At 33.9% G+C, this 18,277-nt stretch overlaps 2 protein-coding genes and 1 long non-coding RNA gene across 7 annotated transcripts; 1 reads left to right on the top strand and 2 right to left on the bottom strand.

Annotated features, from left to right (window-relative positions):
• Positions 1-3,547: 3,547 nt before the first annotated feature.
• Positions 3,548-16,539, bottom strand: LOC7488031 (homeobox-leucine zipper protein HAT14). Of its 3 annotated transcripts, XM_052447978.1 has the most exons (6): positions 16,034-16,539; positions 15,605-15,915; positions 15,374-15,453; positions 4,552-4,711; positions 4,322-4,401; positions 3,548-4,216 (listed from the first exon to the last, which is right to left on the bottom strand). In XM_052447978.1, exons 1-6 carry the CDS (start codon positions 16,320-16,322, stop codon positions 3,859-3,861), a joined length of 1,278 nt encoding a protein of 425 aa, XP_052303938.1. In that variant the 5' UTR covers positions 16,323-16,539; the 3' UTR covers positions 3,548-3,858. The 3 variants fall into 3 exon arrangements, with proteins under 3 accessions (XP_052303938.1, XP_052303939.1, XP_002322729.3); XM_052447979.1 differs by lacking the exons at positions 4,322-4,401; positions 4,552-4,711 and having other exon boundaries at positions 16,034-16,533; XM_002322693.4 differs by lacking the exons at positions 3,548-4,216; positions 4,322-4,401; positions 4,552-4,711 and adding an exon at positions 14,508-15,268 and having other exon boundaries at positions 16,034-16,532.
• Positions 3,776-16,023, top strand: LOC127904432 (uncharacterized). Its single transcript, XR_008057606.1, has 2 exons — positions 3,776-3,923; positions 14,985-16,023. It is a non-coding gene; the product is annotated as an uncharacterized LOC127904432 (long non-coding RNA).
• On the bottom strand, positions 5,385-9,162 carry LOC112324568 (protein FAR1-RELATED SEQUENCE 9). Of its 3 annotated transcripts, none has more exons than XM_024588194.2 (4): positions 8,564-9,108; positions 6,198-8,214; positions 5,770-6,111; positions 5,385-5,683 (listed from the first exon to the last, which is right to left on the bottom strand). In XM_024588194.2, the coding sequence occupies exons 2-4, from the start codon at positions 7,858-7,860 to the stop codon at positions 5,649-5,651; spliced, it is 2,040 nt and encodes a 679-aa protein (XP_024443962.1). In that variant the 5' UTR covers positions 7,861-8,214; positions 8,564-9,108; the 3' UTR covers positions 5,385-5,648. The 3 variants fall into 3 exon arrangements, with proteins under 3 accessions (XP_024443962.1, XP_024443963.1, XP_024443961.1); XM_024588195.2 differs by having other exon boundaries at positions 5,867-6,111; positions 8,564-9,107; XM_024588193.2 differs by having other exon boundaries at positions 5,385-6,111; positions 8,564-9,162.
• Positions 16,540-18,277: the final 1,738 nt, after the last annotated feature.

The raw sequence follows: 18,277 nt of genomic DNA, 5'->3' as shown, positions 1-18,277 counted from the left end.
GAGACAAAAGGGAGCAATTATCCTCTTAATTTATTTTTAATTATATGTTTTTTATATTAGAATATTAATATAATAGTTTGATGAATGTTTGGTACATGGAAAGTGGAAAGTTATTGTTTATTTATATTTTAATATAATATATAATATACATGTGTAGCTCATTTACTTCGTTTTTTTTTACATTAACTAACATCCTTTTTCTTTTTGTGCCGTGGTTACCTGCCTTCTTTTATTATGTAAATTTCTCTTTAAATTAATTTTTTTTCCTTTATATTTTAGGTAAATTTCTTTCATATTTTCTATTTATTTCATTGTCTAATTTAGTTTTATTTTTTTATAATTAGTTATTAAAAATATTAGGATTTATGATAATTTAGGGGTTTTAATATGAATGTGTTCAAATATGTTCAAAATAAATATTTAAATTTACTAATTTAATTAATTAAATATTTCTTTTTTATTATTATAAATAAATAAATTAATGTTCATGCAAAACCAGTATTCTTGGCATGTCTTGTATTAGTAGAGTAGATTATTGAAATTATTTAACTGAGGTCTCTTAATTCGCTATAATCATGGATTAATTATTTAATTGAGGTCTCTTAATTTACAATGTACATATATTGATTGTCATTTTATATCATAAACTTATTTGTAATTAATTGTTAATGAGATGCTTGGAATTAGGAGAAGGCATGGGTTTAAATCCCATAAGCTACATTTTTTCTCTCTCGGTATTTTTTTTATTTGAAACTAGAATATAATATTAAAATTTATTTCACATATTTGACTTAGTGAGTCCATACAAGTTTTTTGTGTATTTAGAAATAATTTAAATGTCTAGAAATGATTAAGTATAATTTAATCAACATACTTATTATATACATATAGATATGAATTGAAATGAGTTTAGATGAATTAATATATATTTTGCTATGAATTTCATATGGAAGATTTAGAATTATTGTGTAACTCAACTGACTTTTATTTAACAGCAAATTATTGTGTAGTTGTGTTAATTATTATGTAGATATCAATGATAATAAAAAAAAAAAAACTAGCTGGTTAATCAATTAAATTAACATGTCACTAAATAAATATTTCAAGCGTAAATCCTTTAAGAATAAAGAGTCATTCAAAGCTTCAAGTCATATAACTCAATCAAGTTAAAAAAAAAAATTAGATTGAAAAGTTATATACGGGACTGCCACAAGTCCCCTTCTATATATTGACCTGAGAAATTATCTTAATTTTTTTTTTTTGTATCACCTAAGTTGTCAATACCTACGTATTGGACTTTTATTATATCTCTTTTAACTATTCGGGGAAAAAAGAGATTGACATCCAACATAAAATTTGTCACATTGGAATTAAGGATTTATTTCAGTTGTAGTTTGAATCTTTTTAACAAAAGCAGCTCATGTTGTCAAATATTCACAAATAAAATTAAACAAGTAAATATGTTTAGTTTATATAACAACTTGTAATTATAACAAAAAGATTATATATAAAGTTTCTAACATGCACACTAAATATATATCAAACTTATAATTGATATCAAAATAAGATACTATCATACATACTAACCATATAATACATCTTTATATAAATTTAAAAAAAATATGAAAAATATTTACTTATTAAAGCAATTTAAAATTAATTACGCTTGCAATGATAAATTATGTATCTTTAAGGCTTTATTACTCCTATTTGGTGCAAAATGACTTTTTTCAATAAGCCACACAAGATTCTAATAACAACACTTTGTTTTGGTGCACTAAATAAGACCGAACGAACCTTTAAAATAATACTTAATTATCTATCTACAGGAAGTGAATATAAACTCTAGATAAAAAAGAAATTTAGAAACAAAACAAAGCTTTAAAAAACCAAAAGAGCAATGCTAGAAGTTAAGTGAAGAAGAGTGTAAAGTTTTGTCAAAATAATTAAGAATTAACCAACCCCAAATACTTTCTCCAACTCCTTTTTATAGAGTATTTTAGGCACCAAAAGCTAATAAACTTTCTTCACTACAGCTTTAATTACCCAACATAAAATTATTATTAAATCTAAACACTTTTAGATTTAAATCATGTAATTTTTGAACTAGAAAATTTGTTTAGGTATTATTGAAAGAGTTTTTCCTTTCCTTTTCCTTTCAGGATAAACTAATGAGCTACAATAAATAATTTTTTATGAACCAGACTCAAGTCTAAAATATTTCTTTATTGCTCAAAATATTATTGAAAATTTTCATAGTAGAAAATTACGATAATTCTCTAAGTAAAATTTAAAAAATTAGACTAAGCGAAGAAAATTTCAAGGTACCAGAAATTCTTTTTTTCTTTTAATTTTTTTAATTCAATAATATATTAAATTGTCTAAAACCTGAATTGTATAAAGTTCATTATATAAAAAATAGATTTAAAATAATGTTTTGAATTTTTCGATATATAATTTGAAGAAAACCCAATTTAGTAAATCAAAAATAAAAATCAGATAGAAGAATTTGAAAAATAAAAATAAAAAAAACATCTAAGTAGACAACATTAGTAAACTGGAGTTTGGAGCTCTGTCTTGCGATATCTTCGTGGAGCAGGCCGTGAAAGCAGGATGGGCTCCTCAAAATTAATATAGGAAAGTATGGGGCTTATTATCAAAAGTAGGACTTAGTAATCCAGTCCAGTAGGAAGACAGACTAACCCATTATAGGTGGCCCACGTTTCTTCTTCTTCTTCTTCTTTTTTAAAAAACAAAAATGCAAGTTAAACAACAGTGGAGTACTCCTTTTATACGTTGAGATGTTCTTGAGAATCACCTTCATTCCCCCTTCAATTCACATTCCTGCTATTTTACTCTGTTATTTTACTCCCAAGAACCAAGCAGGGTTTGGCATCCAGTAGTCAAGTGCTAAGGAATTAACCAAGGAGTAAAGATATCCCTGATTTGAATTCTACCTCTTGCATTTCTAATCCACACACACAAGTATGCGCTTGTTGGTGGAACTCGTGCTGACAGGCGTTCCCCCGTAGTTTGGTTATTGGGAGTGGCTACTCACTAGTAGATGGCGTGCAAGAGTGTTTCAGCTGCTCAATTTTTATTCTGTAGCGATGATCCTGAAATCTAGTGTTTGTAAGATTATAAAAAAAAATCAACGAAATACAGACGATTTCCTTTCTTTGAACAAGGCAATGGCTTGCCCCGACCAACACGATCATTTACAGTGAGCGAAGTCATCATGCATCAACGAATGAAATGATTTGAAGGCGTGGCATTCAAGCATCCTTAGCGTGGCAAACATAAATTTGGTCAGTATCCTCAGACTGTTGCTTGCCAACAACCTCAATAATTTCTAATGTTTTCAAGTTTCTTTGCAAACACCGTGTGAAGGCCTCCATTTCAAACTCATCCCAGACAATCTGATCTTGCTCTCTTTACTAGGCAAGAGGCAGAGGAATAATAAATGATGAAATATACATATCAACCATTAAATCATAGGAGCACTGCAGAACAAGTAAAAAGAGAAACAATCCAGGAGAATGAGAAGTAATAAATAATCCTCCAAACTGTATTCAATACAAAAATCCATTAAATACATCAGGTGGTAAATTATCTTCCCACAAAATTGAGGCCTAGATTTTATCCAAATCTCTTCTACAACCTCATGAGATCATCAGTCAAAGTATATCAGCCACTCTTTCAAACTTTCCCTGCCCCATATTACTAAATGAAACTAATTATGATAGGAACAAAGAAAATCACCAAAGCCAAGCTATTTACACACGGGGAAGGGGGAAAAAACTCTTTTCCAGTCTTTCATTTTGTGTTCTTTTTTTTCAAAAAATTAGTCATAGGGAGTCATGAAGCAGCATGGTGAGGTTGGACCTGGCCATGTGACAAAGGAAATAACCGAGGCTTAGCAGGTAGTGACAATGGTTTAGAGTTGGTGGTGCTAGTGGTGGTGGTGGTGGTGGTGGATGGGTTGGTGGTGGTGGTGGTGGTGGTGCCAGAAGAGGAAGTGGTGGTGGTGGCCACGCGCTCACATGAAGGACACATGGTGAGAGTGGTGGCAGGAAGCTGCATATAGAAAGGTTGTGAAGTTTTCAAAGCTCTTAATTCTTGCAGTTCCTTTTGTAACCTCCTGTTCTCTTCTGTCAATGTCTCACAGCACCTCTTTAAATACTCACAATCTACTTCTGTCTGCTTCAATTTTGTCCTGTATATCATTCAAAACAAAACCTAAATCACAAATTCATTCTAAGAATATATTTTTCTAAATAAAAATCGTTTCTCAATATATAGTACTGTCAAAGAAAAGCACCTTGCCCTTCGATTCTGAAACCACACTTCCACTTGGCGAGGACGAAGATTCAACTGCTTTGCTAAAGCTAGCATTTGCTTCTGCATGATTATAAGAAAGAGAAACTTCATTCAGTGCTAAACTCTAATTAAACAAGTTCCACAAGATTAGTAAACCCATGAGATTTTTAGGATTTAGTTAGAAATAAAATCAAGAAATCATTTGATATCCTTCAAGATATGATGACTTACAGGATTGAGGATATTGTGCTCTTTGAAGCTCTCTTCAAGAAAAGCTGATTGTCCTTTAGAGAGCCTTAGTTTCTTCCTTGTCAAACCGTTCTCGTCATCATCACTTGCTCTTGAACTTGCTCTCTCAGCATCAATAGCTTCTGTCTGCTTCAATTTTGTCCTGTATATCATTCAAAACAAAACCTAAATCACAAATTCATTCTAAAAATAATTTGATCTCTGGGATTCTAAGGATCTCTTGCTATGCCTGCCCTTATTTTTCAAGTAAGCAAAGAAATTCTAGAATGCATGATAATCAGTGGTCATCTCCAACTAGCACAGTTCAATCTATTGGTTTTCCTGTTAGAAATAGATTGCAATGTTCTCCTTTACGTTAAATTGCTGTTAAACAGGCTAATATGTTTTGCATCTGCTATAATTGGGGTCTGATTTAATTCAAAACTGTTTAGAATCTAGTGTAAGCTATGTACCAAGGACTAGATCCTATTGTTCTTTGTCCTCTTGTAAATGAAATCAATTCATTTAGTTTTTCACATTTTGGAATAGAAGCTGCCTTTTATTTATTTATTTACTCCTATTTATTTTGGGTTTGATATCAGGACACAAAATAAAAAGGATGAAACTACCTTTCTCTTTTCATCCGAAACTGAAAGTGTTTGAATTAAAAACAGTGAATTAGTAAATAAGATTTCCAGATTTTAATCTGTATAGTGGCTGTTTTTTACTGTTTTATTAGCAAGAAATCTAACGAAAGTGTTTCTTGTAGTTGCTGGAGTTTGACATGTTTGAAGTGTGTTTGAAAAACAAGAGAAGAAAAGAGAAAACAATATTGATACTGCACTCTTTTATTAAGAATGAATTAAAATAGAATTGCTTTTTTTTTTTTACAGCAATCTCGTACATATTTATAGAAGCAAATTACAACTGAAAAAACTAAAATAAAGCCATGATCTGTTAACAAACTAACAGATTAACAAATTCCTAATGACTAGGACAAGCTATTATTATTGCAGGAAAATATAAACTAAAAACAGGATCTTTGACTGGAGTATCTTAAAGCAAACTTCAACAGAAACCAACGATCCACTGTGACAGGATCAAGTTTCAACTGTCCAGCTAAAGCCAAACGCAGCTGCAGGTGTTAAATGCACTTAATTAGAGAGAAATTGAAAAGAATAATGAACATGTAAGTTAGCAACAAGTAGTTATGAACATAACCATAAAGATCCATCTGTTTCTTTAAGGTTTTGAGATTTTCTTGATTGGATGTTTTATTTTCTGAACCTCTTTGGGACTCTGTTAGCTTTTTTCTTACTGTGCTGGGGGTGAAGGGATTGTGTATTTTGAAGATCTCTTGAAGTGTATGAGATTGCTTCTTAGAAAGCCCGAGTTTCCTCCTGATCAACTGGTTCTCTTCGTAATCACTTATTTTTGCAGTGTCGACTTCCGAGTCTCTAATGCCCCTATCGCCATCATCTTTAGTAGTAATCCCAGAATCCACTTGAAGTGACGGTGAGAACAAACTAATCTCAGGCTGTTTTCCCAATCCATTGCTCGAACCTGTTTCGGAAAAGGACATTTAGTGTAAGGAAACACTATCGAGTCAAAACAAAGTGATAATGAATTGAACATAAACTAAATCATACCCCTGCTCCTGTCTATCATTTCAAGATGATCTGCCTTCTTTGCTCTTAGAACATCTTCTATCTGTTCTAATGTCTTTCCCAGATAGTCCCCAGCTATCTTCTTGCTATCCTCAATTGCCACACTTTTAGTAAAGACATTCAAAGTTTTGTGCATAAGCAAATTCACTGTCTGCTGCTTCATCTCGTCAGCCATCTCCTGTTGATATTCATATGGCACACCACATTTTGCAGATTTTGTCCACCTCTTTAATACGTATTTGTGGGGTATATGAAAGATATTTCTTGCATTCAGTACCTTCAAGGCGTGGACACATAAAATGCCAAAAGATTCAAACTTCTTGCAACTGCAAGCAACTCTAGAGTCTAAGCAATTGAATTCCACAACGCTCTCCTTGTGGCCTTCCTCTGTCAGCTTGTATGTGGTAATTGTCTCATTACTGGCGGTTTCTTCTATTGTCACTGATAAACAATTCAGAAACTCATCCTGAAATGTTTTGAACAATGTGCGCGTGTATATGTCGGCTGCTTGTCTCTCAATTGCACTACCAGTTAAAATTGTCACCTGGGCAGTTCCATTGCAATGAAAATCTTCGTCTAGCTCTTCCAAGCGTCTTCTCTTCACCACTTCCAGATATTGTTGGGCGAACTCTAATAGACCCGTGTTCTCATTCTGAAGAATTTGGAAAACACTTTCGATGTTCTCACCATGTTGTAGACCTGCACAGAAGGTTTTCTTGATAAGCACACAAGCCCATCTTTCTCTTGACGTGTACAGACTACTAAGCCATGGGTTTTCAGAAAGATCAAATCGCTCCAGTAACGACTCCCACCTCGACTCAAATTCCTCCTCTGTTTGGCAATCAGAGATGCATTTGTTGAAGAGAATCTCAAAACCAGGTTGCATATACAATGCGGAAAGCTGCTTTAATGCATTTTGGCGGATATACCAGATACCAATTCGATGTTCTGCATCAGGCAACACCGCCTTTACTGCATCAACCATCAGCTCATTCTCGTCGGTAAAAATTGTTTTCGGTTGATGCCTGTCTATAGCTTCCATAAAAGTCTCTAACAGCCAAACAAATGAGTCAGTGCTTTCATTCAGCAAGAAAGCACATCCAAAAAGGACTTGCCGCCGATGATGATTCAGTCCCCAAAGAGGAGCACAGATGATGTTATGTTCCTCAATCCTAAATGTTTTGTCCAGAATAAGAACATCACCAAAGTAGTCATAGTCTACCTTAGACCTGCCATCCCTCCAGAAGAAATTTGTTGTGTACCCATTAGAGTCAAGTTGAACTGCATAGAAGAAGGATAGATCCTCCACTTGCAAACGCCTGAAATAATTTAATAAGCATTGAGCAGCTTCAGGTTGCAAACTATTTATTCTTTTATCAGGAACACAAACAGTGCAGCCCATATTGGACGACTGTACGCCCTTGTTCCCTACATCTTTGGCCATCTCAGCTTCATTATCGGTGCAAATCATTAAAGGAGCCTCAGAGTTGGTTTTGGTGTGTGATCCTATCACGCGCCTTCGATCTTCCAGGGGATGATTGTGCTCAAGAGAAACTTGGGAGATCACCCATTTCCCATTTTCCACCGCGCAAGGGATCTTGGCATCGCAACCTGTTTGTGTCTCTTTCCTCTTATACTTGGTCATTTTTTAGAGTTTCTTCTGTAGTCGAAACCCTTCTCTTGAACAGAAAAGGTACCGTTTTCTAATAGCTTTGTTTGTCAACCGTTGCACCTTCCCTTTTCTTACGTTGAAACCAATTTCATCGGCATAGCTTTTGTAAAATTCATAAGCCTCCTCCTCGGAAGAGAAGACCATCCCAAGTTCTGGCACTTGAGAATTACTTTTCCATGTTTCTCCATTCGCTTCAGAAGCCCACGTAGACGGTATCTCACTGTTATTTTCATTGCTATCTGATAGCGGCACATCATCCTCACTGCTCTCTGACGGCAATGATTGAATGTCAAAACTGATTGGGTTTTCGTTTGAATTATCCACCATCTGATTACGCAAATAAATAAATAAAACAAAACAAAACCTCGATCATATGTTGGCAAACAACCTGTGTAAATCTCAAACCACTAATGTCTCAATTGGCGCACATGAAGGTAAAAAAGAAAGAAAGAAAGAAAGAATAAATGGCCTATATTTGCACTGCTCGGATCAAAATCCCTTCAGTTGGAGTTAACACAAGTCAAAGCAATTTTTTTCTACTACGAGAAAAGAAAGATACTTTTATATGATGAATTTAGTACTCAGATGTGAGGTCAGGTAGGATTTGCATCTAGTATTTACAGTACTAGACGTAATTAACAACATCGATGTCATGTCAGGGAGAGATGCTTGTTACCTCATCTGGAAGTTCTTCAACGCCTTTCCTAATGAATTCAGCCCCCTCTTTCTCCCATTGATCTTTTACTCCAGAAGAAGCAGACGAGGATAAACTCAGAGCTGCAGAAACAGCAGACAGAGCCTCTGATAGATCACTAGCACTATTTACTCCACTGCCAGCACCGCTGTTTGTGTCCATCCTCTGTCTCTTCTTCTTAGAGGACTTGTCAAAAACATGTCCCCATTCACTATCCAGCCTCGAAGTTGAAGGCCGCAGAGTATGCTGCAGGTCCTCTTGATTACTTGTGAGTATTTGGTACCAGAAGTTAGCATCTGAAGGTTGAGAGGGATCAGTAGGGCTGGTTGAAAGGTCAGGTCCAGAATTAAGATCAAGTGTTTCAGCCATCGATGAAAAGGCGTTGCAAAGCTCTCTAAAATCGGGTTCTATCTAAACCCTGCCGAAATTAGCTATGTTTTTATAGTAGAAATAATGTCAGAGCAGAAGCTACGCAGAAGATAACACCAAAGAAAAGGGAGGTGTACCAATATGAGACCATTTTGGTGGTTTTTTTTTTTAAAAAAAAAAATTAACATTCAGTGGTCTCGAGTGGACCTGATTTTAGAAGACGGTGGTCTTGTAAGTGTCCATGCAAGGAAATACATTTTATAACTTGGAATATTTGGGCCAGTTGTCGGATCAGGAAAGAAAAATTGGGGGAAGCCAACTCCACGTTAACGTTGACTTGCAAAAGTTGAATTAACACTTTTAACACCTCGGTGACGGTATTATTTGGAATTATGTTCCAAACAGTACTTTATAAGAAATTTTTTATATATATATTTTAAATTGTTTTAATATATCGACATTAAAAATTATTTTTTAAAAAAATATATTTTAAAAAACAATGTTAATAAAGGTTTAGCCACTAAACTGTTTAAATTGTGAAAACTCTTGATTCAATGGCCCATGTGAGGAGGTGCAGGGTACTCGAAGCTTTGCTCCAACATAAGCAAGATGGAGTTTGGTAATCCTGTGCTTTCGGCACTAAAAGCCCGTAACCCTCACCCGCACCCTTCCTCCTACTACTCCAACATATTATCCAGCTCCTAGGATGCTTGAAACCAATCCCTTTTCACGCATTTTAGCAAGCATTTCGAGTGCAAAAGCTTCAATTGACGTTCCCTTTTATTGTTCACTCTTAAATTTGAAATAAAATCCAACATGGGCATAGCATGGTTCCTTCTATAAAGGATTTTCGCCACAAATGTAGCCAAGTAGGCCTGGTTTGGAGAATTGGAGTTAGCCTGATTCATGCTGCGAGCCCAGGAAGCCGATACCATTCCCAGTGCACAAGCACGAGCGGCTGTGTGATAACTGATAAATACGTTCTTGACATTTAAAGCGAGATGGACTAGGCTTATACCTTTACTGATGTTTTGTATGCTGCAATGTTGGGTTGGTCTGAGCAGCAGCTCAGAGTTTTTAAATTTCCACACGCTTTTTGCAGAACAGCCCATATTATGTGGACTTCAATACAGTGTTCTTAACAACAGTTTGCTTTTTGAGGCTTGCTGTCGGAGACACAGATAAACATCAATTAACTATATACTTAGCGTTTTAATTAAGACTAGATTTTTGGTTACTTAGCATCCTTCTTCCCATTAGTTTTTTATTGTTTTTTTATATGATTTTCATGAATGAGTTGTTCTTTGATTTTTTTTTTCATATAGCCAAATAAAACTTATGATGACATTATTTTTTATTTTCATTTGAAACTTGTTTTTTACAATCATGATAAGTTTTTGCATAAAAAAATGCTACTAATAAAAAATTTGTTTTGATCCAAAAAAATAAATTAATAAAAAAATGGGACTTTTAGCTCTAGAAATAATCTTTTCACTTCTTAATTTAAATTATTGATATTATTTTAAATATTCAATTTAATTATCTTATAATTTTATTAAAAAAAATAAAATTGTTAATAAAACAAAGGTATTTTTCTGTCAAGAAAATAAGAATATATAAATTAGTAATGGGAAATTCAACTTAATAATATATTTTCTCTTTTGAAATTTGAATATTTCAAATTCTTATAAATATTTATTTTAATCACTATATAATTAAATAAAAATTATTTTTGAAAATTACCGCATTGTCATGGCCAGGGTAAATGAGTATACTGTTTCTAGTCCCAGAATTAACTTTTGATCCCCGTTTTACAACTGCTAAATTCTAACGGCAAGGGCAACTCTAATTTGTTGCCTTGTAATTTTTGGTCCTCCATTAATGTATATCTACCGAAGACCAACCAGTCAGCGGAAGCAACTGTCTGTCACCACAGATTGAGCTGAGGGCTCTTGTGAGTATATAAGCAAGTGTTTGTTTTTTGTTGCCCTAATTATGCACATTTTCCATTACTTGTTAACCCTTTCAATTCCAATTATCACTTGTTAAGGCAAATTTTTTTTATTATTAAAAAAAATAAAATTAAAGGGTGGTGTTCAACACTGTAAAACACAGTACATATATTCACAATGCATGTAAACTGGAGAAGTGTTTTTTCTTCAATTTTTGTTTATCTTGATCCCTAAACTTGTTTTTCATCGATTAAGTCCTTCAACTGCAAAATTGATACCCAATTACTTTCTATTTGTTGATCAACGGTAAAATTGAAAAAAAAAAACCAAGATGAAAAATACCCTGAAAATAGGTGTTGAGCTTGAAGTTAGCATGAAAATTTCAATTTTTGATCCTCCATTTTCAAAATTATACCTTTCATTCCCTTTTTTTTTTTATCAAAATCAATTTTAGTATAAAACCTCAATTTTGGTATGTAAATATGGGTTAAATGAACTGAATGTGGCTTGGATCATTGATGTGTTTCAGGGATTTTAATTGTGGGTAAAATTTTGGGTAGCGTTCCTATGCAAAGAAAATTTTATCGAAATTTTATTAAACTAAATAATTTCATTAACTTAAATGGAAGATCCTTTTTCATGTTGATATGAATGTCTAATATATTTTGAATGATAAAAAAAATATCCCAATTTTTACTCATAAATGTATATTAGGAATCGTGAAATCGTTTTAAGATTATAACATGTTACACATGCTGCTTTTTTTTTAAATGCATTTTGTATCCCTTGTAATTAATTGTATATTTTTTTATTTAACTTCAAATAAAAAAAATATAGTTTCACCATTTATAATCATTTAGCTTAAATGAATTACACTTGCTTTTGTTATCTCAGTCCTACGTGCCTGTCTTGGTAAAGACTAAAATTGAAGGGTCTTTTCTATAATAAAAAGCATTGTACACACAAAAAAAGAAATAATGGATGGTAACAATGTTTTTTTTTTTTTCCTGTTGTTGCACTGATCTGGAGACAAGGAAGGAAAAAAAAAAAAAAAAACGATTGTCAAAGCCATATTAGGAGTCTAACGTTGGCACATGCTTTCTTAAGAGAAAAGGCTCGACGAGATGATTATGAAGGTTTCAAAAAAGACAATCATCGGTTCATCGAGGAGGCCACAAGTGGCGCCGCAACCTTGATGGCCTCCTCACATGTTGGCGTGTGAAACGCAAGCACCACACAATTTTTTTTATTCTTTTTTCCCCCAATTATTTTTTGCCAATTCAATTTAGTCACATATTTAAGCTTTTTTTTTCCTTAAATTTTTTTATTCTACTTCAATTTTAACCTTGAATTACATCCAACATGTGGCTAATTAAGTTAAGGTATAGTTGGGTAGAGAGTAGTATGAATCATGTCCATAACCTAGATCATGAATTTTACAGATTAACTGAGATTGAATATGGTCAATATAATATGATATATTTTTTAAATTTCATCTCTAAATTTTTTATAACTCTTTAATTCAATTCCAGATTTAATCTAACTCGAGGTCAAGATCCAATCAAGGCCCAATCGAGAAAAGAATAAGAAATGAAAAAAATAAAGAGATAGATTGTTCAACTAAGTTAGCTCATTGTGGTCATATCTAATACCTGAGTCATAAATTTTGCATGATAACTCAGGTTAATACAATATATTGTTGTCTTTTCATTTCACTCTCTAAATTTTTATTTATTTAATTATTTTATAGTTTGTTGTCTTATATTTAAGCCAGAGTTATGCAGAGGTTAAAACGATGACAACGTGCAATTTTTTTTATATCTAGATTGCCATTTGAACAGGATGACTAGTTCACATTTAGATTGAAAGTTGAACAAGTCAAACCAATTTATTTTTCATTTATTAAAATATAGGGTAGTCGATTAGTTTAATCTAATACACTTATTGAATTTTTAATTATCATTTCGAATATATTATCGCATGCAAAGAAAAATAATGATGAACATATTTTTTTTAATATAATGATTGGTTTTTGATTTGGCCCACAGCAGAACATGGCACCAGGCCTGGTTCCGATTACATGGCAAAGAAAATTTAGACCAGTAATCAACTATAGACATTTCAGCTTATACATGGCTAATGCAGCCAATTATTTGTTGTCAAAGCAAAATGAAACCACCAAGCAAGTAGTGTGTTTCTTAGCATGGTCTGTGTTTTTGAATATTCAGACATTCTTTGGTTCAATTTCACGAGTCTGGACTCTGGAGAAGATAAATAAAAGGAGTAATTTGTTGACATCAACTCCTTAAGAGAACAAGGACTTTCAAGAAATTGTTTGTGACTTGGCACCTGAAAAATGACTCTTCAAAACATAGGATCACAGCTGAACAAACATTTTAGTAGAGCTTCATGAGAAGCTAATTAAAACATCAACCAACATTTAGAAGGGATGATGGGTTGTCAAGACCATATTTCCTATACTAAAAAACATAGGATGCATCACATCTCCTTCAATATTTATATGAACACTAAAAGATATTACTCTTTTTTTTGTCATTTTTCCTCAATTTTATTGTTTAATGGTTTTGAATTTTTTTTATAAGAATATTGTAGTCTCAAACAAATATCCTGATATTTAGTTTGTACTCAATTTTACAAATATCTAATATTATTATCGTATAATTAAGTAAAAGAGAGTTTTGAAAATACAAACATCTTAAACCCAATAAAGTCTATCACTTGGATTACTGATTTAATAGATTAAGTCGTGGAGCCTAAATCAATCCAATATGTCACTATATCATATTAAAAAGAAAAAATCATCTTGATATTTTTAAAAGTCAAACCATATGTTTTACTAGTCATTTGAATATTCTTTAAGTCATCTAAATTATATCGAGATAATTTTCATATGATTTAATTTTAAATCCGAGTTAAGTAAAGATTTAAGTTTGAATGTTTTAAGGTTAAATAATTGAACTAGATTTAATGTATTAAAATGATATAAAACATAAAAAAAAATTTAAAACTAAAAAAACATAAAAAAAAAAAAAAACATTACCCAAAACATTTATTCGAGGCACAGCATACCCTGTAAACTAGTGCTCTCTACTTAATTTAAATTTCAGAATAGATCACGATTAAATTGAATAGTTTGTTTTCACTAAATGGGAGAAGCATACATGATTTGCAAAATAAAAAAAAATAATCAACGAAATACAGACGATTTCCTTTCTTTGAACAAGGCAGTGGCTTGCCCCGACCAACACGATCATTTACAGTGAGCGAAGTCATCATGCATCAACGAATAAAATGATTTGAAGGCGTGGCATTCAAGCATCCTTAGCGTGGCATACATAAATTTGGTCAGTATCCTCAGACTGTTGCTTGCCAACAACCTCAATAATTTCTAATGTTTTCAAGTTTCTTTGCAAACACCGTGTGAAGGCCCCTCCATTTCAAACTCATCCCAGACAATCTGATCTTGCTCTCTTTACTAGGCAAGAGGCAGAGGAATAATAAATGATGAAATATACATATCAACCATTAAATCATAGGAGCACTGCAGAACAAGTAAAAGAGAGATAATCCAAGAGAATGAGAAGTAATAAATAATCCTCCAAACTGTATTCAATACAAAAATCCATTAAATACATCAGGTGGTAAATTATCTTCCCACAAAATTGAGGCCTAGATTTTATCCAAATCTCTTCTACAACCTCATGAGATCATCAGTCAAAGTATATCAGCCACTCTTTCAAACTTTCCCTGTGCCCCATATTTGCTAAATGAAACTAATTATGATAGGAACAAAGAAAATCACCAAAGCCAAGCTCAGTCAAAGTATATCAGCCACTCTTTCAAACTTTCCCTGCCCCATATTTGCTAAACGAAACTAATTATGATAGGAACAAAGAAAATCACCAAAGCCAAGCTATTTACACACGGGGAAGGGGGGAAAAACTCTATCCCAGTCTTTCATTTTGTGTTCTTTTTCAAAAAATTAGTCATAGTGAGTCATGAAGCAGCATGGTGAGGTTGGACCTGGCCATGTGACAAAGGAAATAACCGAGGCTTTGCAGGTAGTGACAATGGTTTAGAGCTGGTGGTGCTAGTGGTGGTGGATGGGTTGGTGGTGGTGGTGGTGGTGGTGGTGCCCGAAGAGGAAGTGGTGGTGGTGGCCACGCGCTCACATGAAGGACACATGGTGAGAGTGGTGGCAGGAAGCTGCATGTAGAAAGGTTGTGAAGTTTTCAAAGCTCTTAATTCTTGCAGTTCCTTTTGTAACCTCCTGTTCTCTTCTGTCAATGTCTCACAGCACCTCTTTAAATACTCACAATCTACTTCTGTCTGCTTCAATTTTGTCCTGTATATCATTCAAAACAAAACCTAAATCACAAATTCATTCTAAGAATATATTTTTCTAAATAAAAATCGTTTCTCAATATATAGTACTGTCAAAGAAAAGCACCTTGCCCTTCGATTCTGAAACCACACTTCCACTTGGCGAGGACGAAGATTCAACTGCTTTGCTAAAGCTAGCTTTTGCTTCTGCATGATTACAAGAAAGAGAAAACTTCATTCAGTGCTAAACTCTAATTAAACAAGTTCCACAAGATTAGTAAACCCATGAGATTTTTGGGATTTAGTTAGAAATAAAATCAAGAAATCATTTGATATCCTTCAAGATATGATGACTTACAGGATTGAGGGTATTGTGCTCTTTGAAGCTCTCTTCAAGAAAAGCTGATTGTTCTTTAGAGAGCCTTAGTTTCTTCCTTGTCAAACCGTTCTCGTCATCATCACTTGCTCTTGAACTTGCTCTCTCAGCATCAATAGCATCTAAATCTCTCTTACGGTCTCTCCCACTTCTAATCCCAAAATCCATTTGAAAGGACGACGCTGCACTATTTGGCGACGAAATCGCCGCTCCTTCATCAGCATCATCCATGGACAACCGGTTCACATCAAACCTTCTCCCTGGTGCTTCGGTTGAACCAGGTTCGGACACCACTGCAAAAATTCGAAACCAAGCCAAGAATCAACAAGTGATAAAAAAAAAAACCTAACCCAAATCTTAAAAACTGCTACAGAGCTGCTAAAAAAATATTTTAGTCCAAAGTGACGTTACAGTTATCTGTCAGCCATGGAAAGCGAATCCTGGAAGGAGCCTGATGTCCACGAGGAACAGGAGAGAAGGGCAAAAGATCAAGTTGAAGTGGCGGATCTGATGATACCCTTCTTTCATCGTCTTGATAGTTACTTTCATGGCTACCTAGTTTGTCTTGTGATCTTGTTGTTGCAGGAAAACCACTCCCTAAGCCCATGCAAAACCCAAGATCTTTGCTTGATAACTTTGGGGTTTTGTCAAGAAACTTGAAAGGCTTTGATGTATCACCTAGACTCAAGGCCAGCTCCATATTTTGGAACACTAAAGATGAGCTTCCAACGGTTTTTGAAGAGAGAAAAACACCCTATGTATTATTGTGTTTCTGAAATGAAAACAAACACACAGAATTACAGATCTCCCTCTCCAGACCGTGTGCCTTTATATTTATTTTCCCTGCGGGTGTAAGGATTGACCGACAAATCCAGGTTGACAAACACACGTGAATCTATAAAAAAAACGACGGTCCATACACGAGACACAAATACATATATATATATATATATAGAGAGAGAGAGAGAGAGAGAGAGAGAGAGAGAGAGATTTCTAAAAATAAAAAATAGAAAACAATCAAGCTTAACCATATGGTTGATTATTTTAAGGAGGAATGAAATGGAAATATGAAGTATATTTGACTTTATTGAGAAACAATGATATATGATTGGTAGTATTTAATTTGATATATAAATCGTTGGCATTTGAAAAGAAAATGTAGTGGGGCAATTTTTATCAGGCACAAGGCAACCTAACATTTAACTTTCCCTGTTTTCTTCTTCTGTGCACAAGTACGCACATCTACATGCTACACATCATACTTAGTTATTTAATAAGTTTAAGATGGAGATGATCTTTGATCAAGCTTAGCTCAAGTGGTATGGCCTCCTCTTTCCCTTCTCTTTTTTGTTGCAAAGAATAATTATTGTTTAGGACGTTAGATATGAGATGATGTTAGGAAGCACTGTAGAGACTATCAAAGGGAAGTATTACATTTAAATAATTCGATTATTACCTCCTAATCTTTCAAATTATTGTGCTCTCACCGATAAAGGGCCACGACACCCACAATAATACGAGGAAATAATTCAAGGAGTAATCCAAGGGTTGTGAATTGTGATCATGCAGCCATGTTGGAAACTGTTGCATTATTGTTATTATTATCATCATGAACATCATCATTATCATCACAATATGATTACGTGTTGTTACCAAACACAATTATAGAAAAGAAAGCACTGTTGTTTCGTTTGTTTTCAAATGATAATAACCCATCAATGAGTGAGTTTCTCGTCACTTTTGCAGTTTCCAAGTTACTTAGAACGCTACCTACCAGTAATTTTTCTTTAGGTTAGGGTAACTGAGATGAGATGACTTGAGGGTGAGGCTACAGCCTGCTAACTCACCAACCAGAGCAGTGCATCGATTACCAACACTTGTCAGCTAACAATTGGGCAAGAAAACCCAAAAAGAAAAGAAATTAAACCCTCTTTTTAGATAAGTATTAGCGTGATGTGGGAGCTGAGAGGGACACACATCGGGAAGATATCGTCAGATTAGCACGAGATTTGACCATAAACTGCCCCTTCTTTTCACACCCTCAAGCAGACAAAGAGACCCCAATCTTTTACTTCTCCAAGAAAAGTTTGGGTGCATAATTTTAAAAGGGCCAATGTTCTTTTGTGTCTTTCAAGTGGCTAAACCAGGCATTAGATTATTCGTATGATAAAAAGGGCCAGTCCACCTATGATATATATATATATATAGGCATCCAATGAGTCAGTCCATCACAGTACTGTCGTCTCTCCAATGGGTTTTGATTTTTCTTGGTGGGTATTTTGTGGTTTGAGAAATAAATATACTGGGAAGAAGGGAAGAGGATTGGGGGTGGTCCCCTGCGCGTGGGTTGGCTTTTTCTCAAGGTCGCCATTAAAATGCACATCTAAGAGGATGTGACCAGGTCAGATATGTCATGCTTTTGGGATCATTGCAATAATTGAAGTCATGCAGGCTTTAATGATAAGTTGGAGAGAGAGAGATATGATAGAATTATTAGATGGGGCCATTGAGGGAACCATGGGAGGGGTAAAATGATCCCCCCTTGTAGAGTCATGTCGAATACCCACCCCTACTACTAGCACGGCAAGTAGTTTTGTTTTTGTATTTTACAAATATTTTAAAAAATATTCTGATTTTTTTTAATTAATTTTTTTT

This window comes from Populus trichocarpa, chromosome 16, assembly GCF_000002775.5.
Source record: "Populus trichocarpa isolate Nisqually-1 chromosome 16, P.trichocarpa_v4.1, whole genome shotgun sequence".
Taxonomy (NCBI): Eukaryota; Viridiplantae; Streptophyta; class Magnoliopsida; order Malpighiales; family Salicaceae; genus Populus; species Populus trichocarpa.
The sequence above is the reverse complement of the archived record's forward strand: the minus strand, read 5'-3'. Positions and strand labels throughout refer to the sequence as shown.